General features: G+C 43.3%; 1 protein-coding gene across 1 annotated transcript in view; it reads right to left on the minus strand.

Moving 5' to 3' along the window:
* Positions 1 to 301: 301 nt before the first annotated feature.
* Positions 302 to 22,938, minus strand: part of LOC307231569 (SH3 and multiple ankyrin repeat domains protein 2-like) — a gene marked incomplete at both ends in the record, with an annotated part of 31,141 nt that continues 8,504 nt past the window's right edge. Inside the window, 4 exons of the mRNA XM_080002333.1 lie at positions 302 to 902; positions 2,960 to 4,105; positions 9,188 to 9,911; positions 13,570 to 13,736. Of these exons, the coding sequence (XP_079858459.1) occupies positions 302 to 902; positions 2,960 to 4,105; positions 9,188 to 9,911; positions 13,570 to 13,736 (2,638 nt within the window). The remainder of the gene's footprint in view (positions 903 to 2,959; positions 4,106 to 9,187; positions 9,912 to 13,569; positions 13,737 to 22,938) is intronic.

Here is a 22,938-nt window from a genome sequence, read left to right on the forward strand (position 1 = left end):
CTAAAGTTAGGGAATCACCGTTAGATGACAAGAATTAATTTTGTGCTTTAACTGGTACTTTTCTTGAAACCACACTTTTTTCAGATTTTTCCTCCCATTCATTCTTCAATGTGTGGACTGTGAAACCTTCTAGTCCGCCAGTCTCACCAGTTCACCAGTTGTACAACGAACAAAATCAATTATTCCTGCCGCTGTTTTTGGTCGCCTCCCTGGCTGACTTATTTTGATATATATATTTCTTCTCCAGCGAATCTTCCTGTGTCACTCCTCCTTACTCATTAATTTAATTGTTGTTGTTTTTTTATCTCTCGATCAACACCTTCAGAGCTCTTTCGATGTTCATGCGATGCCCCACCCTGGTGACCCCGAGGTCGATGAGGTCATCTTTCTGCAGTGATGGCAGGTGGCTGCCCTCAATGTCGTTGTCCAAGAAAGCCTCCCTGTGCTCCGACAGGTTCAGACTGTCGAGCCAGTCAGCGACGTCGGCTTTGCTCCAGAGGAGGAGGGGCTTTGAGGCGAAGGGCTTGTTCGACAGGGCCGAAGAGGTCGAGCCGACGGCAACAGGGGTGTTTGGGAGGAGCTTGAGGGGCGAGGGAGAGCGCGAGCGTCCTGTGCCCAGGCTTAGAGGCGGGGTGGGAAGGCCAAACAGGTCGGTCAGAGTAGGCGAGGGCGTGGAGACTGACACAGGCAGGGAGGGGTATGTGGAGGAAGGGAGGGTCGAAGGGGCCAGTGCCACACAGGCATCGAGAAGTGACAGGACCGGGGGCGGTGACCTCAGGTTCGGGCACGGTCCCGCTGGATTGCCAATCACCTGTTGACATGAAACCTGTTGACATGGTGTCATGGAGGCGAAGGTGACTGTGTTTTGGTGCGGCTGGACCCGAGAGGGGACATTTGGGCCCCTGAAGGAGGAGAGAGACAAGAGTACATTGTAAGTAAACGTCTTCCTCCACTGAATATGTTCCATTTAAATCAGAGCTGATTCTAATATGACATCAATGTAAACACATTCGCTATATTCCGAAGTTTGCAAACTGATTGATTGTCCCCTGTATGATTACCCAATCTGTCTTATCAAACTTGATCTGTGTTGGGTAATTACAACCTTTTGATGATCAGTCAGTAGCCCATACCATTTGTGAGAATATGCTTTGTCCTTCACTTGTTATCGCTGCTCATGTTTTTCTTTCAATTACAAAATGTACCACCATCAAAAAATCTAGCTGGAAAGCAGGATGTAAAATTGGCTGGGGATGGCCTTTAATGGAGACCATTCCTGACAGAATCAACTTCTTCATAAACCATTCTACTAATAGTGGATTTTACTTGACATTACTCCCGATGGTTGAATGGTTGAGATTACTATGATAATGAAACCTACCTCCCTGCTACATGAGGGATGAGTATAAATGGGATAAACTTGAAAAAATATCTTAAGTATTCCTTTAAAAGAACACTTTACTTCCTGAGGTGCCTTAGGAGGTTTGGCATAGCCACCAGGGCTATAGTTGCACCGCTGCCCCATTAAATCCATCCTGACGGGTTGCAACATAGTATTGTAACCACACTGCTATAGACGGTAAAAGCTATCCAGAGGATATTTTTTAGAGGATTGTAATGGGTGGCAGAAAGGATCACTAGCACAGACCTACCCTCTATAGAGAGCCTTTACATTATGAGTTGGTGCCACAAGAAGGCTCAAAACATCACCAAAGAGCCCTGCCTTCGCACTGTTCTCTCCTCTCCAGCATACTTGGAGATACCTCAGCCTTAAAAACAGGTTCAGCATTTACAACAATGACATACGGCATCTGAATATATATATATATATATATATATATATATATATATATATATATATATGCACCATGTAGTAGCTCCAAGAACTGCACCACAATCAATCTCTGTGCTTTAATGTCTGAACAAATGTTGTTTTGTTTTGTTTACGGTCCCTTTATCGGTGAATTATGACAAATAAATTACAAATGCAAATTCCAATGTATTTATCACAAATGGCAAATTACCTTGAAACTTGAAAATAATTTGTATAAAATGGAAACATTAAATTAAAGTATTTTATTACCAGTCCTATGTTTTCATATATTTAAGCTTAACCAATGGAATTGGTTGGAATTGGAAGTGAAGTGGAAAAAAAAAACATGTTCAAATGTTATTGAAAAAAACAATAAAAAAAATCAAATTCATTGATTTAAATGAACATGTTAATAGAATATGAAATATAAAACCATGTGTCATAAAATGGAAATACTATTAAAATGTCTTTGAATCTTCATAAATATCCTTGATTTTGTGGATAAAGGTCACATCCCAACAGCACAGAAATGAATGCGCTAGACTGGTATATGCTGTTTACAGTGTACATGTATATGTACTGTATAACAGTTTAATATAGACCATGGTGTCTACATATTAAATGAACTATAAAACTAAATGGGAATGGCCAGGAACTCATAAAACTAAGATGAAACTAAGAATGAAACCTTGAAATAGTACAGAAAGTAAACCTAATAAAAAAAACTAACTACATAAATAACCTTATTACCTTGTTAATTTTTTATCATTGAAAAAGGGGCCAAATTAAGGAGGATTACTGAAGAGGGGCAAACAAAGAAACAATTAGCCCCATTCAAAAAGTGTGGTCAAAGGATACAAAAAATATTGACATAAACAAAGGTAGTCTGCACTAGTTACTCAGTAATAGTAAGGCGTTTTTGTAATTTTTCAGCTGTCTTAATCAGCGTGGTACATAAAAATTAACAAACAAATTGTTTATGTAATGAAGTTGGCATAGGTAATAACCATAATTGAATTTATAGGACCAATCAACAACAATTCGAATACATTTGAATGTGGCCCACTTTATTCATTTCAATCAAAAAGAATATGACAGGCACTGAAACAAAAACAAAAGCTACAAACTTAACATGAACCTTCTTACCTGGAGCCAAATACAGTCCTGGTTGCCGACTCTGTTGTGTTACCACTTTTGCCCGTAAGGTGGTCTGCACCCTCCCCATTCTCTCCCCATAGACGGGAAACCCGCTGGGTTGGTGTTATGGGCACCTCCCCAGGTGGTGGAGGCGTGATGGTGGTAGTGCCACTGAAGGACCTGGAGGTGCCATATGGTGTTTTTCCTGTATCCCTGCTGTTCGCATGCAGAAGCATGTTGTGCACTAGGGGCTTGCCACTTTTGCTGGATTTGCTGATGGATGTGGACATGGGGAAAGACTGACTATCCAAGTAGACAATGCAGGTGTCCAAAGCCTCCCCTCCCTCTGAGGACAGAGTGGAGATAGATGACACGGTGGACACAGTACTGGTGTTCTCCATCTGGGGGTCTCCACTAGATCTGCTGTCTACCTCCTCGATCCCGGAATAGCTGACTGGCTCGTAGCCCTCGCGGCTAATGGAAGCAGGGAAACTGGGAGGCATGCAGTTGGTCAGTACAGCTGGAATGCGCTTGATTTCATTCTGTCCGTTGAAGAATTGTCGCGCTGCAGAGGTAGAGACCCCTGATGTGCCCTGAGCTTGCTTGAGCAGTTCTGCAATGGCTTGGGTCTGTTCACCGGCTGAAACGGACGAGGGATTCTTTGACTGCTTAAGAAACCCTGTGATGGCGTTCCCCTGGTCCTCAGGAATATCAAAGCTGTTGGCGAACTCCAACGGTGGAGGGAGAGGCTCAGGGAATAGCTCCTCTTCTGGAATGTCCACTGATGCAAGAGGAGGAGGAGGGATCATACCAAACGGCAGTTTGACTGGCTCCTCTGCTAAACTAATGGAGATGATGGTTTTAATGGTAGGGGGCGCTGTGTGAGGGTTCGGAGGCGCAGGAGCGGGTATGCACTGGTTGGGGTCTCTTAATTCACTGGGCGTGCTGTCTGCTATGCCTCGTTCGCCCCGCCCTTCCCTTCTGAGGCCACCTGAGTCTGGGCGCACTCTCTCAGTGGTGTGGACCATAAGGAGACCTGCCGATTTCTGTTGCAATGTGTCTACAATGTCGAACAGCATATTCTTCTCCTGCTCCTCCTCGCGTCTCTTCTCCTCTTTGGCCAAAGGGGGCTTGTATTTGGTTTCTGTAATTTGCCTGGGGAAATATTTCAATTAAATTAGAATTCAATTGTTAAAGGGTTTTATTTGACTCTATTTTCAAAACAGACTTTCTTTAATTACAGAGTTGCACAGTAATAGCTCAAATCAATGAAAAAAAAACTGGTATGTATCGAAACGGGAGGACTTGCAACACTGCAGAAAAATATTTTTTTTTGATTATCGAGTAATTTTTTTCAGCAGAACACATCCTTTTTTTTTTACATTCGTAGCTGCGATCTCATTGTGGTAAAGAATGTGTGTGCCATTTGTCAACCCAGGCCTTATTCAAATGAAACTGCCACAACCTCGCTGAACAATTTTCCACTCTGCTGTAGCTTCTGTAGGTCAGACATTTAAGCCTTAAAGACACTCAATCTCAGTTACAACAATAAGAAGATCACAAAACAGATTTATATGGATACAAAAAATACAAACCGTGTATTTTTTAATTTATTTAAGGGATTTATTGATGCCCTTGTACTTCTGCAAAACAGTGTTTTTGGCTACAATCGGAAACTGGAAAAAGGAATTTGCAGCGCTTAATTTTTGTTACAGGTGAAGGTAAGCTATTGTAGTGAACCTTACGCTTTGGATGTACTAGGGAAATTGAAAAAGGTAGCTCGAAATAAAACGTGATATTGCTGTTATTCAAAACATTCCCTTTTTCAAAAAATACATTTAAAATGTTTTTTTGAGGCTCCAAACGTTGCCCCACTGAACTGCATTCAAGTTAATAGTTTCAGCAGAGCTGTAAGTTTCTCAACAGTAAAGCATTCAGCCAGGTTTGTGCGATGAACATTATAAATGATGGGGATCAATAATTTAATAAGAACTGGGTTGAAAAATAGCAAAGCTTACTGAGCTGGAATTACAGCTGCCCTTGGAAAAAACAAGATTGGAATTGCTGAAAAATAAAATAATAATAATAATGAAAATAACAACAACTTGATCATTTAAAAAACAAACATTTTTGGGTCATTTTAATTTGAGTTAGTATAATATGTCACAGACACAGATTAAAATGTGCGAAGGGTATTCATCAGCGCTCTGCAATTATTTTTTTAATAGTTGTATGTAGTATTATAAGTAAATAATATACTAGTGTGCCATTTTGGATGTATGCCATTTTGGGAGCAGCACAGATCTTACAGAGCTTTATTTCTCTATGTAATTAGGACCTGGCTTCGTGTGCACCCAGATACACACCACTGGCAATACCAGACCAAGTTTTCTCAGGGAATGAGAAAAACAAAACATTAAATTCATTTTACATGTATACATGTATGTGTTGTGTGATAAGTGAAATGCAAAGCACCTAATACAATTTTTGTTGGTGCTTTTTTATACTCTACATTATAAATAATTTTCCTTTTGACGTGAACAGAATGACTGCTTTTGTCCAATGTCCAACATTAGACTAGATGCAAATATTACATTTCCAGTGGAAGTGAATGGAACTGATTTAATTTTTGTAACTTTATGCACTTCTATTTATATATATATATATATATATATATATATATATATATATATATATATATATATATATGCTTGAAATCAAGTGAAATCAGGCCCCCAACAGAAGGCAGTCCAGGTAAAGGACGCACAGGGTATCATATTAAACTCCAAGGATGAATGCATCAGCCGCTGGAAGGAGCACTTCAGTAACCTTCTGCATCACCCCGCACCCCAAACCGACCCCACTCTCACCATTTCATCTGAAAATGCCAGCCCAAATGACAACTGCAGCATAGACCCCGTCACAAAAGTAGAGGTCATGCAAGCTCTGACCAAACTGAGAAATGACAGAGCCCCTGGTATCTGCAACATCACACTGAAATGATGAAATTGGGCGGTGACAACACCATTGACTGGCTCACCGAAATCATCAATCATGTCTGGATAACTCAGCATGCCCCGGAAGACTGGACCAGGGGTATCATCCTCCCCTTCTGGAAACATAAGGATGATAAAATGGTCTGCAGCAACCACAGAGGCATCACACTCCTGTCTATCCAGGCAAGATCTTCACCCGCATACTTCTCACCCGGGCCCTTCCAGCCATTAGAAGTGAAGGACGCCCCCAACAGGCGGGCTTCATGCCAAACCGCACCACAACGGACCAGATCTCTGCCCTCCGCCTCATCATTGAGAAGGTACACGAGTTCCGCCAAAACAGACACCTCTACATTGCCTTTCTTGATCTTAAGGCAGCTTTTGACACCGTGGACCACTCCTCCCTCTGGAAGATCCTCACCATCCTTGGAGCTCCAAGAAAGATTACCTCTCTCTTCCAAAAGCTCTACCGCGATGCTGAAAGCTGTGTGCGTGTCAATGGCACAAACTCTACCTTTCCACTCTTGGCCAGCTAAAAGAAGCCTTGGAAACCTACCAAGAGAAGGCCAACAAATTGGGTCTGAAGGTCAGTTGGCCCAAACAAAATTAATGCACATTGGAGGTGCCGCCCTCCCTCCGCTGCATATCAGTGGAGAGGAGGTTGAGTTTGTGACCTCCTTCACCTACCTCGGGTCCATCATCACCAACGATGGCAACATTTCACCAGAAGTAAACCGGAGACGTGCCCTGGCAGCCAGTGCCATGAAAACACTTTGGAAGCCTCTGTGGAGACACCACTCCATATCAAGAGCGACCAAACTAAGGATTTATAACACCTCAGTCCTCTCCATCCTCCTCTACGGAGCAGAAACCTGGCCTCTACTCAAGACCCTGGCTGCCAGAATCGATGGCTTTGACACCAGAGCACTGCGCTCAATAGAGGGGATAAAATGGCAAGATAGTGTTTCCAACATCATGTTGCCTGCACCCTGCGTCCCACCTGGCAGCACAGCGTCGGATGCGCTGGTATGGCCATTTCAAAAGGCTCCCCTCGGATCACCCTACTCACGCTATCCTCCACTTCCAACCCAAAGCTGCCGGCTGGAAACGCCCCCGCACCCGATGGATTGATGCCGTCACTAGGGACCTACACCAAATGGACCTGTCGCTTGCTGAAACCGAGTCCCTAGCACTGGACCGACCCAAATGGAGAAGATTGGTGAAACTGATTGGCTCTCTGCATGGTGTCGCCCTCATCGCCGAGCAAGAGACCTGATGATGATGATGACACAAAAAAAGTAGGACCAAATACAACCATCAAAAATATGAGATTTAGGAAATGTATCTAAACACTTAAAACACCTAAAATCTGGATACAGAAGGTTCCAAATGATCAAAATCTAACAATTTATTTTCTCTGGAGAGAGCAGAAATGACCATCTTGGATGTCTACCTGCTCAAATGCACATGGGTCACTATATCCAAAGGTTACTAAGTTGGCTTGACAAAGCCAACTTGCTGTTATTGTTAATCTTCTTATTATTATTATGTTGGCTTGACAAAGCCAATTTACTGTTATTGTTAATCTTCAGTTGGCTTGACAAAGAAAGCCAACATGTTATTGTTAATCTTCTTCTTATTATTATTATATTTTATTCTGCACCTTTTTTCTGAAAACTCGTCCTATAGCTTTGAAGCTACCAGCTTCAAAATGACTGGGCATCTTCAGGGTATGCCCATGTGTGTTCCTTGTCCTTTGTGTATGGATAGCTGACTTCTACCCTTTCTTTCATTTGTTTTTTGATCCATTTTTTCCACTTATAATGGGCCATTTTTGCAACTGCTCTTACTCCCACACTTTTAAAGCTAGAAACACAGAAGTTGCTGTGCAGTTTTATAATGGGTCAGATTATTGACTTAAATACATTTTCAGAAGTCCTCATACTCCCACAATTTAAATGCTAGAGCCTCCCAACTTGCTATGCTGCTTCAGACTGTGCTAAAAGATGAATATTGTTCAGGAAAGGGTAAGTCAATAAGTCATAAGTCAATCAATTAAGCCCTGTCTCCCTGCCTGATTGGTTGATCTTTGTACCTTCATAACTACTGAACCATTTGTCATAGAGAGTTGGGTTGTTAGACCAAGTAGATGTTGCATATCAATTGGTGGAGCCCCTCCCCCTCTCCTGATTGGCCAATCTTTATTCCTTCAACTATTTAAGCATTTGTCATAAAGAGTTGGGGGTTGAATTGTTGGACTAAGTAGATGTCATCACATATCATTTGGAGGAGCCCCGCTCCTTTCCTTGATTGGTCGATCTTTTAAACAATTTAACTGTTTGTCGTACACAGTTGTGGGACAGCTTGTTGGAAATGTTAACATATTTCTGTCAATTACAGCTTGGCTTTGTCAAGCCAACTTAAAGTTTGTTCACAAACTTTACATTGTGGTTTATTTTGAAGTTTCACCCAATGCAGGCCCTAGTCACAAAAGAATGTAGCTTTGCTATTGGTTGTCTCCACAATTTCATCCGGCAAAAACGTTGAACACCATATCAATCTTATTGAAGTTTTCTTTTGCTAGAGCCAGCCTGTTTTCCCTGACCAGATCGTTGTGTCTCTGCATAGACAAGAAGTCAATCTTTATCAAGCTGACAGGCAATGTTTAGACAGTTTGATGCCATTACCAATTTGACTTAGACTGCATTCTAGTTTTTTAATTTTTCTGGTAAATGTTTCATATGTTTTATAAAACAAGAACCTGTATTTTTGAGTAAGTAGCCCACTTGGTTCATATAGATGCTAATGCCAACTACTCTGTTCAAAATTCGGCCACTCCATCACTCTCACAAAACTGTTTCTAGTAAACCAACTGCCAAACTGCAACAGACAGACAGACTGAAATTAAGTCAAAACTCTTGATTCACTGATTCAATGCCATCTTTTCATCACTAATCAGGGGTGTCACTGTGTTATTGATGTCATTTACACAACAATTGCTGTAATAAACTGACATGCAGATGCACCAAGGTGCAATCTGCACCTTGGGGCTGATAATCATTTTCACCAAAATTTTGAATAATTTGTTTTGAGGTAGTTATTGACCTGGAATAAGGACATATGTACTATACAAGGATATTTTATTGTTATTAAAGTTATGTGGTGCAAGTTAATACATTTGAAAGTACTACTTCTAAGCTTGGTGAGAATAGTGATCTTGTGAGTCTTCTCCTCTGCTTACCTGCGAAGGGCACCCCTTGGTCCCATGCGGGATAATGTTGTCACTATGTTGCTGGCAAATCCCACCTCCACCCCAGACCTGGTGAATTTTGTGTCTATGAACAATGGCTTGTTGAGGTCCGCTTTGTGTGAGTCGCTTTTTAGAGGCAGTGGCTGATTTTGCTCTCTCATTGCCTGGTCCCTCGCAGCCAGCGCCAAGGCCAAAGGAGAATTGGGGTCAAGAGGTTTGCCTGTGACCGGGTGGACATAGTGTCCCTGTCCGGTGGAGGATGAGGACGGTGATGATGGAGATGACAACGATGATACATAGGCTTTGGCAGGCAAGCTGAGCGGGCTAATGTGGTGGTGATGATGATGGTGGTGATGGAGGCCTGTTCTCGTGTTGACGAGTTCTCCGACGATGGTTGGGTCAGGACTATTAAAGTTATTATTATGAATGTTGTTAGCACCTCCCACCCCTGCTGAGCCTGGGATGTTGAGTAAGGAGGGAGGTGGGGCCACAAGCTGCTGTAAGCGCTCGTTGCTGCTGAACATGCCTTCATCAATGGACTTTGAATGCCGTAGCCTGGGCAAAGGAGAATGAGGGGTGTCTTCATCTGCTAGGTCCGTTGATCTGAATGACACAGAATGGCGGTGGTCCACAAGTCTCCTCTCTCTCATTGCACTTGACATGGGTGGAAGAAAGACGCTGCTAGGGCTTTTGGTGTCATCCGGTCCCAGCTGGCCTGAAAGTACAAAGGATTGAACATTATTTGTGAAGCTGAGTAAAAGCCTCAATGACATCAATGTTAATAATAATTCCATACTATAATTAAGAGGATGTTAATTTAGAACCCTTGTGCTGATAATTGGGGGTCTACACCCAGAACTTTACACACTTCACACACAATGTCCCTACCTCAGGTACCTCAGGCAGTGCCGGCATATCTCCATAAACCCAACTCAACTCAATGAAATTGCTTAGTGGGCTAATCAAGCTGCGACAACCAATATGAGTGACAACATCAGTTTTTTCAGTGAGGTTATCGAGTGAGCATTTTTTTAAATTAGGCCCACGCCACCTCCAGAAGGCTCAACAGTGATTTCTGGCATGCCAGAATCACCCCTAGACCATCCATACCCATGTCCAGTGTAAGTACATACCATCATTTTGTCAGACTACAACCGCACTGTTGAACTGCTCGGCAAAGGAAGTTTAATGGCACTGCTCATTGGATCAATACTTTTAGACATCTTAAAGGTCCCCTTGAATGTTGATGTTCTTGCAGCTGCCTTGGATAATATCCACAGTCAGTACCATATCTGTGACAAGGTCGTAACCGTTCTAGGAATTTGAGGGAAAGGGTAGGGTGACTGAGGAGTCAGAGGTGATAGCTGACCCTGAGGCTGGAGAACCTGATAAAGTAAAGGAATTACAGCACCAAGACACATATCCAATTTGGTTTGGAATATCAGCTCCCAAAGCATCAACAATGTGCTCGTCATGTTTTAAACTTTGTAAACTGGATACAGCTTTCTGCTTTTGCCAAATGTCACACGGTGGAACTGATCTCCCACGGCCGCTGAGTGGTCGATTGCCATTTGCAGTTCATAAGACCAAACCCAACAGGATGGAATTTACTATTCTGGGCTTTGGAAAGCACGCCTAGTCCTGCAGGAAGGAGAGGTCAATCACAAGGTATGTGCAGTGTTTATGTTATTGTGTTGCGCGTGAAAATCCCAGGAGATCAGCAGTTTCTCAAACCATCCTGTCTGGCACCAAGAAACTTCCAATCATACCAGTCAGTAAGGCTACTTTCACACAGCAGGCCTTAGTGCTCAATTCCGATTTATTGCTCAGATCCAATTTTTTTGTTTGGCTGTTCACATTGTTTTTTAAATGTGGCCCAAATCCGATTCCACTGTGAACGGGTCACGGTACTGAACTGACCCGCATGCGCAGAAGTAACAAAGATGTCACATGCAGGACGTTGTCGTACGGACATAAACATGGCAGGCAAATGCACAGTAGTTGACAGGCAGTTTTGTACCTTGGCTCAAGCTTACGGATGAAATCAATCACACACACACACACACACACACACACACACACACACACACAGTCTATTTCTCTATTATTTATTTTCCCACCCCGCACTGTATTCGCTGCTTAACGGTGGTGGGCAGCCGCGTGGGGGCGGCCGGGGTGTGCCTCACTCGGCTTGCCGGTCCCTGATTTTAGGGGCTAAATTTATCGCTGCGCTGACATGCTCTAGAGTGATAAAAGTTGCATTAATTCCGATTTGACTGTTCAGACTAAGGTTGTAGCCTTAGGAATGTAGCCTTAGTTCACATTTCTTTCCCATTCTGATGTTTGGTCTTGTCTGCATGCTTTTATGCAAAGAGTTGGTGGCACATGTTTGGTTTACTAGATACTTACTCTTTTTTTTCTTTTCTCTCTTACTAGATATTTACATTAACAAGCATCACAGCTTAGCATGTACTTTAACATGTACTTTGACATACCATTTCCCGTTGGCTTGAATGAGTTTTAATCATTATAGTGTGTAATATAAATACTCTTAATATAAATATCACTTCATCTCTAGGGCTGAACTCAGCTGAGATTCCTGGTGGAGTAAACTTCTCAGATGAAGCCTTGGCTTGTTGCATTTAATGCCATTGCCCTGGCAGTGCGCTGAAAACAACAAGGGATGCCTGCTAACTTTATTCAGTAGGAGATGGAAAAATGCCTGAAGGAAATGAAAGAATACGATCCAATTTTGGTGGACCCTGACCTAATTGCTCCAGCCGTCCTATGACTTCATGGATGGCCAACCGTCTCATCAAAAGAGGTATGAGATGCAAGAAATATTATATTGATTACACGTAATTATGATTTTACTCTCAGAATACTTTACTCACAGAGGCTTCCTTTGTTGCATGCCTTGGCTTTATGCTTTGACTCTCAACACCAAGGAAAATAAACTCACAGACATGAAAAAAGTCTAAAAGTATGGGTTTCTAGACTTGCCAGTGCTCACTGTAAATTAGGGATGGAGGCAGGTGGTGGAGCTGGTGGTGGTGGGGGGGGGTTAATAAATGAGAAGAATATTGAAATGTTCCTGCGGTGGATGGGGTGGCATAAGTAGCCACACCTGATGCTCATTGGTTGGGCTAACGAGCATCGGTTTCAAAAGCCTCGTCCACACGCTCAGTCAGATGGGAGCCCTCTGTCATGATGTGTTCCATCTGCTCCTGGCTATGCCACCTAGCCTCATCTCTACAATAACCTGGTGTTATCAACCCCCCATTGTCTGTGTCTCTGTGCCGGAGGTCCCTGAAAACGCCACTTGGGTGGTGTATCTGCCACAATGGCACCTGAGCAGGGACTCTCCGGCACGGGGAAGGGACCCAAAAGGGCCGCCCAAAGACACCCTGGAGCCACCAGTGGTTCGACGGGTGGCCCCCAGCAACAACCCTCTCCCAACTGGCAGCAGCAGCACCTAGGGGGTCTGGCAAGGCACTGGGGAAGCAGCGCAGCAACCACCACAGGTAACCGCTGACAGCTAGCTTCTCTGCCCAGCAGCCACCCCCAGGACCATCCAGCAGCCAGGCCTCCCCTCAAAGCAGTCCCTGCAGCAGCCAAGTCTAGCCTCGTCGTCACCAGCAGCCTGAGCCCCACGCTCCAGGAGGGGGGAGTCTGTTGGCGCCATGGTGGAAGGAGGCCGGTAGCTTGTGCTGCTCCGGGGAGCTCGGATCCTCTGGAAGGGGACATGTAAATCTTTTTTGTATGAGGTTTAGCAACCCTGTCTGAGTCCGTAGTTTCAGGTCTAGTAACCCTATGTCAGTCTGTTTCAAACTTTTTTCATTTTTGTTCTCTGCTTGGTGTGGGGGGCAGTAGGCCTCAGTTTGGTGTTGGAGGTATGGGGTGGCGTAAGTAGCCACACCTGATGCTCGTTGGTTTGGCTAACAAGCATCAGGTTTCAAAACCCTGTCTGCACACTCAGTCAGGATGGGAGCCCTGTGTCATGACATGTTCCATCTGCTCCTGGCTAATTCCACCTAGCTGCCTCTCTACAATAAACTGGTGTTATCAAACCTCCGTTGTCTGTCACTGTGCTGGAGGTCCCTGAAAATGCCGCTTGGTATGGTGGTGACTCTGCCACTGATCCAAAGCGTATAGGCTATTTGTGTATGGAGCGATATATAGACACCGACCAGTATGCTACATACAGTGCAGTGGGGACTATGTGACTCAGTGAGGACCCCTGGTGAACTCAGCATTGACAGGCTTGCAGGAAGAAACTTAATGTTTTATGAATTAGCAACTCAACACGTTTCCATAGACATACATTGAACTTTGTATTGAATTTCCAAAATGAGGGGTCTCTTTTTTTTTACCTGGTAGATTGTGGGCTCTGATCTCCACTTCCATACTGCTCCCTTGGCCGCTCTTGCCACTGCTGGAAGTGGACGGCTCCTTGATGATGATGGTGGGGATGGGAATGGAACACACCTTCTCTGGACTATCCTCAATTTTAGACTGCTTCACCAACATCCCCTTCCTCCTGTCCGACCGGCAATATTATTTTTTTTAATGGGGGTACGCGGGGAAAAGAGCAAGTTCCGGAATCAACGTAAGCACAGGGGGAGAAGTAGAGTGAAGCGGCAAAAAGCAGGACGGAGAGATAATTGAAAGATAAATAAGGACAGGAAGGTACTCAGGAATGGGTGGAATACAGCAGGACAGACACACAGACAAGTAAAGAATAAAACACCAGCCACTAATATCTGTACGGCCAGTTTACCAGATGGAAAGACACATTGAATGTACAAAAACAGTATATGACTCACTGTTACATTACACAAAATTATTGTTCCAAAAATGCTAATTATGGTGTAATTAGGGCTGGGTATTGAAATTCAAAATAAATACTATTTAGCTAGCTCTATATTAGCAGACCCGCCAACCTTGGGAAAATATTTTCAGTACCATAATAGTGTAACAGGGAATCTCTGTGGTGTTACTGCAGCTAAATTACTCCATAAGTTATCACATAGTAGCCGTCTCATAACAACACTAATCACATCCTATGCGAGCTACTATGCTTACTGAATATAGTAATTCATCTCATTAGGATATATATCCCTTGAAATGCATCATCTTGTAAAGTTATCGGAGATGGTTACCAACTAGAGATGCTGTTCTGATTTTTTTCAAGTCTGACCTGCAGATTCCGACTGCCGATCTGCTGTAGGTCAGTGACAAATACATCTCGTGATCTGATCACACTCATGTGATAAGACAGCTGCACATACAGACTATTGCTGCAATTTTCAGTTACCACAATAGTGAGATTGCTAATTTTTAAACTTTATTATTGTTCATTATTCACTCGGGAACAATAATAGAACATGAAACTGTCACTGAGTTCCAACTGAATATGGGACTGTCACCAGGTTTCAGTATAATTCAACCTGGAACTCTCACTGAGCTTCAGTAGGACACAGCATATAACTCACATGGAAATGTCCAGTTCAAACTTCAAATTAAAGTCTCTTTCACTTTAAGTGCAAATATGTGACCCACTCCAGCAAAACCCGCTGTCTCGCGCATTTTCTAAAATCAACAGGAGCAGCCAAATAAGTTGAAAAAAACCTTTCTTGAAGGAAAATTAGATTTTTCCAGATTCGTGTTCCTTTGTGGGTTATCTCTCAACGTGTTTTCAAAACCAAGTTTGATTTATAAATAGTAGAAAAGAAAATGAAAAAATGTTAACCCGTGGAGTTAAATATTTCCAGTAGAATACATTGGGAAACGCAGTTCATTTACCGAGACGCTAAATAGCGCTGAACAACGCCGATCGATCGTTTCCTTTAGAGTGAGCTTCCAGGTGAAGATCATTCATCCACATTTCATGTGATGTGAAGTCACAATGTGAAACTGTTTTGATAGAGTTCAACCTTTAAATCGTACTACTTTTACACACACACGGAGACATCATTGTGGAGGGGGCAGATCGAGTAGTGCTGTGGTTTAATTAGTAACCTTTTATGATTAAATCTAGTCACCCCACATGAAAAACCCTCTACATGTTATACAAAAATCGATGCAAGAACAGCCCCACTTAATACCAAATATAATATGAAAGTTTCCTTTAAAAAATAGAATACCCTGTAAACCACCAGATGGAGCCACGGAGGACACCACCAGCCCCAAACTGAACAGTCAACATATTTTGGAAAATAGTACACTCTGTAAACCACCAGATGGAGCCGCGGAGGAAACCATCTCCTGAGGTCATGTAAGGGACAAGATCCTAACTGAACCGTCAGCATATATCAGTCTTTTTGTTTTTTTATTTTGGCAGCCGATAGAAAACTACAAATGAGCGGCATCTTCAAAAGAAGAATGGTTGTAGCTATGAAGGCTGTGATTGGCTAGCTGAGAAGCGACATCAGAGAACAGCTTAACAAAGAAACAAGACTACGACTGACTAAAAATATATTTCTGATATTTCTTGACATAAAAAGAGGTGAGATATGTAAACAAGCAAACCCCTCATCACGACTATAAAAGATATGACAAAAAAGGGATAAATCAGTTCAGATTTCGCGAAAAACCAACTCCAAGTTTCGTTGCCGTGTCTGTACTTATTTGATACACAATAAAACCTGTACGCATCAGCTTCTGCTTTGTTCCAGTGATTTTTTCCAAGTTTTGAAGGTCGCAGGAAGATAGAAACACTTCGCCGAGACCGAGTGTTTTTCAAACCTTGGGCTGAGCTTTTTTAATGAGCCTGAGATGCAGGCTCTCCTACACAGGCCTTGGCAGAAAATCTTCTCAACGACAATAATTCACAGATTTTGGCTAAAATCTTTTTCGACCATAATAACCTACAGGTCTTGACCTGAATCTTTTTGACTACGATAAAATCACACCTTTCGGCCCAAATTATTCAAGCCACAACAATTTGACGAGCACCAGCCAGGAGAATGACGACAAAAATGGAGACCCGGAGACCTGGTGGGGAGCAGACCTGCATACTCAGACACAACCGGCCGGGAAAAATAAATAAATATATATATATAGATATAGATATAGATATAGATATTTATTTATTTATTTATTTTTTGAGGTAGGAAGAGCCTTTTCTCTTTCTGCTAATTAAATTCTTCTGTGTATGAGTGCAGGAGCTCCACCCAGGTCATAGGGAATCAGAAAAGTCTCTACTCAAAACGAAGCTAGACGACTGACCTTGCAAAATTAAATCAAAAATACTAGGACTGTGTGTGTTCTATGACGCATGCGCAAGATGGCGGTGCCCTGTTGGCTGCGGCCACTCCAGCTTCCGATAGCGATGTGCGTTTTATGTTAAATGTGTTGTCTGTACCGTCACAGTCATGTACGAAAATAGTCTACAACAGAAGCTCATTACTCGGACTACGAAACTCCAACATTTCAAAACATCTTTCTGGAGTTACGCTGGCTTTGGAACCCGAAGAACTCGAGGAGCTAGGCATTCTACAGTGGCAGGACCCAGGGGTCAGCAAGGTAGCGGACTCCCTTCCCAACACTGGTCGACACCGGAGGCGGCGCAAGCGGTCTGTGAGACCCAGCAAGCATCGTAAGCGGTGTGCTAGACCCAGCAAGCACGGAACTTGAGTGGGCATCAGCGCCAGGCTAAAAGCCAACCCTTACAGACCTGCACTTCCCTCTATCCTGCTATCCAACGTTCGCTCGCTGGAAAACAGAATGGACTACCTCAGATTGGATCTAACCACGCAAAGTAAGGTGAGTGACTGCAGCGCCATCATCCTCACTGAGACGTGGCTTAATCAGAATGTTCCGGACAATACCATTCAAGTGGATGGACTAACAACGTTCCGGGCGGACAGGAGCCATGCTCTCAGCGGAAAAACTCAGGGAGGTTGTGTATGTATTCTCATCAATAACAACTGGTGCACTCACGCCGAAATTGTCTTAAGTCACTGTTCTCCGGATATAGAATTTCTAACAGTTAAATGCCGACCATTCTACATGCCCAGAGAATTCACAGCCATCTACATCACAGCTGTTTACATTCCACCCAGTGCGATAACTAAGGACGCACTGTCTACACTGTATCAATCTCTGAGCTCAATGCAGAACTCTAATCCAGACTCTGTCTATATAATCGCTGGTGATTTCAATAAGGCCAAATTGAAGACAGTACTTCCACATTACCACAAACATGTGAACTTTGCGACCAGGGGAGAGAACATTCTTGACCAGGTATACACCAACATTAAACAGGCATTCAGAGCTGTTCCCCACCCGCACCTGGGGAACCCGGACCATCTCTCTGTTATGCTAATGCCATCTTACAAACCACTTATTACAGTGAGTAAGCCGTCTGTGAAGCAGATCAGAGCATGGCCAGAAGGCACAACCTCAGCTCTCCAAGACTGTTTTGAATGCACAGTTTGGCCTGTATTTAGGGAGGCTGCCACTACCAACCATCATGTCAACCTAATGGAATATACTGAGTCTGTGACAGGCTGTATACACAAATGCACGGACGATGTGGCCGTCATCAAAAACATCACTACAAGAGCCAATGACAAACCCTGGTTCACCAGGGAGGTACATTCTTCAGCCGGTTTGAGGAAAACAACACCACCACACCAACAAATCCCGGACCTGCCCGGACAATGTAACACTTCACCTGGACCCTGCTGATGTGCAGAAGACCCTACTCAAGGTGAACCCCAGAAAAGCTGCAGGTCCTGACAACATACCGGGGCGTGTGTTCAGAGACTGTGCTGACCAACTTACAGATGTTCTCACGGATATCTACAACACCTCTCTGAGCAAAGCCATCATACCAGCATGCTTTAAAGCCACATCATACCACTACCCAAGAAATCCCCAGCCTCAACACTGAACGACTACCGACCCATAGCACTCACGCCCATCATGATGAAGTGCCTTGAAAGATTGGTCAAGGCCCACATAACATCCAGTCTCCCCACTACACTTGATCCATTCCAGTTTGCATACCGTCCCAATCGCTCCACTGATGATGCCATAGCAACAGCACTCCACCTATGCCTGGCTCATCTCGAAAACAAAAACAGTTACGTGCGGATACTGTTCATTGACTTCAGTTCTGCCTTCAACACAGTCATCCTCCAACACCTGGTTAATAAACTCAGCGAAATAGGCATCAGCACCCCACTCTGCAACTGGCTACAGGATTTCCTTACTGATAGACCACAGACAGTAAGGGTTGGCAAAAACTCCTCAGAGACCATCACTGTGAACACTGGAGTCCCCCAAGGATGTGTGTTGTCCCCTCTGCTGTTCACACTGGCGACGCATGACTGTTGTGCCAGATACAACTCAAACCACTTCATTAAGTTTGCAGATGACACAACAGTTGTGGGCCTCATCAGTGACGACAACGACTCAGTCCTCAGAGAGGAGGTACATCAACTCATCAACTGGTGTGACAACAATAATCTACATCTCAATGCAAACAAGACAAACAAAATAACTGTGGACTTCAGAAAGAAACACACACCACACATCCCACTCACCATCAATGGCAGTGCAGTGGAGTCTGTGAAGAGCACCAAGTTCCTGGGGGTGCACATCAGAGACGACCTGACATGGTCAATCAACACCACCTCCCTAGTAAAGAAGGCACAGCAACGCCTCTACTTCCTTCGCCGGATGAGCAGAGCTGACCTCCCCCCTTCTGCCCTCACCACCTTCTACAGGGGAGCTATTGAGAGCATTCTTACCAGCAGCCTCTCAGTCTGTTATGGCAGCTGCTCTGCTGCTGACCAGAAAGCCCTACAAAGAGTGGTGAGAACAGCAGAGAAGATCACCAAAACAGCACAACAATCCATCCAGGACCTGTGTACCCGTCTCACTGCCGCAAGAGAGCCACTAATATCATCAAGGACCACACCCACCCAGCACACAAACTGTTCACCCTCCAACCTTCTGCCAAGCGGTACCGCAGCATGCGGTGCAATACCACCAGATTCAGGAACAGCTTTTTTCCAAAGGCCATCAGACTACTAAACTCACCAAACACGACATGAACACAACACCCACAAAGACCAACTGACTGCACAATATTTAAATTTTTACAATACATATGTATCCTCTTGGTATACATATGTATCCTCTTGCTGATAGGTTTGTACTGCACCTTATTACCTTAATAAGATACCTCATTTGACTTCTTGAGTATATTAAGACTAACCTTAGTCTTGTTGTGTTGTTGTGTCTATTGTTGTTGTCTTTTTGCACTTTGATGTTATATGTTGTGTGTTACAAATATTACTTGCACATTTGGAGTATGGGGAAACGCAATTTTGATCCTCTGTGTAATTACGTGTTGCATGGTACGATTGCCAATAAAGTACACTTTGAACTTTGAACTTTGAACTTGAACTAGTGTAATTATAAAACAATACCTAAACAGAAACTGATACGAATAACCTGTATGAATGCGTAGTATAACAGTCCATGGTGTGGAAAGGAATGAGTGAGTCTGTTGAATGCCGCTATAATTGGTTGATGTGTTGTAAATTTAACTACGATGATTTAGACTCATGAGTACAATTATTAGGGGGACTTTCGTGTTGTCTGTCTGTCATCTGTTTTTGTGGAAAACAGTGTTTTGTCTATTGTATATAACCGGTTGTGTTGTTCTATCTCGTGTATGTGTGTCTATCCGTCGTAAACTGTCTTTTGTTTAATTTTGATTCCATGAATGTGTATGGGCGAATGTAATATCAAGTGGTGTAACTGATTGTGATATACAGAATATCTGTTTAATGTTTTGACATCATAACCCTTCCATTCCATCTCCCTATTTGCATTATTTACGTTAATGTACTTGATCCCATCTCTATAGGAAAATGTTGGAACCAACACAGCCGACAAAGCCTCCATACCTCATATTGCTCTCGTCTAATGATGGTTGTTTCCCCCCTCCAGATGAGGACACAGGATTCCTCACTAATCTTATTTTTTCTCCACTCACAGGCATTCCGCTCTGTAATTTTGTTGTGGCAAACAAAAGTTTGTAGTGGCAGAGCTATTTGGTAACGTGTGATCCCCAGGGAGAGCCATCTCTCCCCCGCTAGTTTCTCCATTGCTTTGCTTGTTTTGAAATATGCTCAACCCAGTTTCCTTCCTGCCATTAGTGATGATGGGAAATCAAGGACGATCACATGGCGTGACCAGGGTCCCCGTATGAAACCGGGAGACACATGCGGTTAGGTCTGTCTTCTTTCAACAAAAGCAACATACAAATTACACGACGTAAACCAGTAGTGATCAGATTGTTCAGTGACTATTCATCACTTTAACATTTTATGTAATTAATGGATTATGTAGACAAGATTATGTTCAGGTAACATTCAAGAAATATATTCTAGGAAAATTTGAAAACGCCAGTTCGACAGTGTGAGTTACACACTGTCGAACATTTTGTAGCTTAATAAATATTCTATGGACATTATCCCCTACATATTAAACATTGTGATAATATAATTCTGTTGTTCCACTAGGGTGCACGTATTTACTTTAGGTGCTATGCTATTTAGCACATCTGTTTGGGAATCACAGAATAATTCCACGCACTCCACTTTTACAATCGTGGACCTAGACCAAACAATGTTGTCAGAATGTGTGTCTCTCACCCAAATGTTAAAGTCCGTGTGCACAGGTTAAAGCAATCCTAGCCGTCCCACTTGAAGGACCAGTACACGATCAGAGATGTCATCGATAAGGCAGACGGCAACAACTGGCGCCCCACCACTACGAGGAGACCACCGTACCTCAAGCATGGCCAACTCCCCTCGGCTCTGCAACTCCAGTCCACATGGACTACTCCTCCTCATCCAGCTCACCCAGCATCTCCACTGGTGACACTCTCCCAAACCCTGCTCCTCAAACACCCCACAGGAGGCCCCACAACCCACAGTAGACCCATACTTTGATGATCCGCCAGAGTGGCAACTATGCCTTTGATGGTTTTGTGGTCCTTTCTGGCCAGGATCCCACCAGCTGCAGCTATCTGCCTACGTGAAATATGCGCCAGGGGGCAACGGCGGAACCAAAGACTAAGGTCCCACCTTAGAACTAGGGCACGCCTCGAGCAACTGGCGTTTCACAAAGATCAAATAGCCAGACTGATGCTTGTCAATGACGATCTGCGCCAGCAGATCTCCACCCTAAATCAACAACTACAGCGAATTCAGCGACTGTGTAGGGGAACTTTGTAAACTTCCCTGCCAATACGTCACCACAGATAACTGGTTTCTTGTGGACCTATTATATTCAGGTTGTTGTTATCTGAAGGTAGTCATTTGGTAATCTTTTTCCATTTATGCCACATAAAAAATGGTTTTGCTTATTTTTCTTCATCACTAAATATTATCGCATAGATACAGTTTTTTCTGATAAAGATATATGACCATTCCATTGTTCATGCACAACCCCCTCACCTGTTTCTCACAAACCTCACAGGGGCTGTATTTCAAAGTTGTTTTGTTTTTTTTGCTCCCTATACTCATCACAGTTGTTGTGTTATGTTTCCTATACTCACCACAGTTTTTGTGTTACGATTTTGTTTCATACACTCACTAAGTTTGGTTTATGTATTCTTATACTCACTTCGATTGTTGCATTTTTTACATTACATTTAGCAGACGCTTTTATCCAAAGCGACTTACAATTGTTCAATCACCAACGGACGCAGCCATCAGGAGCAATTAGGGGTTAAGTGTCTTGCTCAAGGACACTACAGCATGCTAGCAGGAGGAGCCTGGGATCCAGCAACCTTTAGATCACTAGACCACCAGCTCTACCTCCTGAGCTACCATCCCACCCCCACATTTTATAGTAGTTTTGTACTGTACTTTGTGACTGTAGAAGTCACAAAGGGGGGAATGTTGTGGTTTGATTAGTAACCTTTTATGATTAAATCTAGTCACCCCACATGAAAACCCTCTATATGTTATACAAAAATCGATGCAAGAACAACCCAACTTAATATCAAATTTAATATGAAATTATCCTTTAAAAAATCCTTTGAAATATCGTACACTCTATAAACCACCAGATGGAGCCACAGAGGACACCACCTCCCAAGGTAATGTAAGGACAAGCCCTAAACTGAACTGTCAGCATATGTGTCCTACCACAGCAAAAGCCCCCATCTCGCGCATTTTCTAAATCGCCAGGAGCAGCCAAATAAGTTGAAAAAAACATTCTCGAAGGAAAATTTGATTTTTACATTTACCAGACGCTTTTATCCAAAGCGACTTACAATTGTTCAAACACTGACGGACGCAGCCATCAGGAGCAATTAGGGGTTAAGTGTCTTGCTCAAGGACACTACAGCATGCTAGCAGGAGGAGCCTGGGATTGAACCAGCAACCTTTGGATCACTAGACCACCAGCTCTACCTCCTGAGCCACCATCCCACCGATTTTTCCAGAGTCGTGTTCCTTTGTGTTTTTTTTTTTTTATCTCTCACAATTTTCAAAACCGAGTTTGATTTATAATTGGTAGAAAAATGTTAAACCGTGGAGTTAAATATTCCCGTTAGATTACATGGGGAAACGCAGTTCACCTACCGGGACGGTGAACAGCACTGAACAACGCCGATCGATGGTTTCCTTTAAATTGACCGTCCAGGTGAAGATCATTCATCCATATTCCATGTAATGTGAAGTCACAATGTGAAACCGTTTTGATAG

The sequence above is a fragment of the Zeus faber genome (assembly GCF_960531495.2).
Source record: "Zeus faber genome assembly, chromosome: 6".
NCBI classification, from domain to species: domain Eukaryota; kingdom Metazoa; phylum Chordata; class Actinopteri; order Zeiformes; family Zeidae; genus Zeus; species Zeus faber.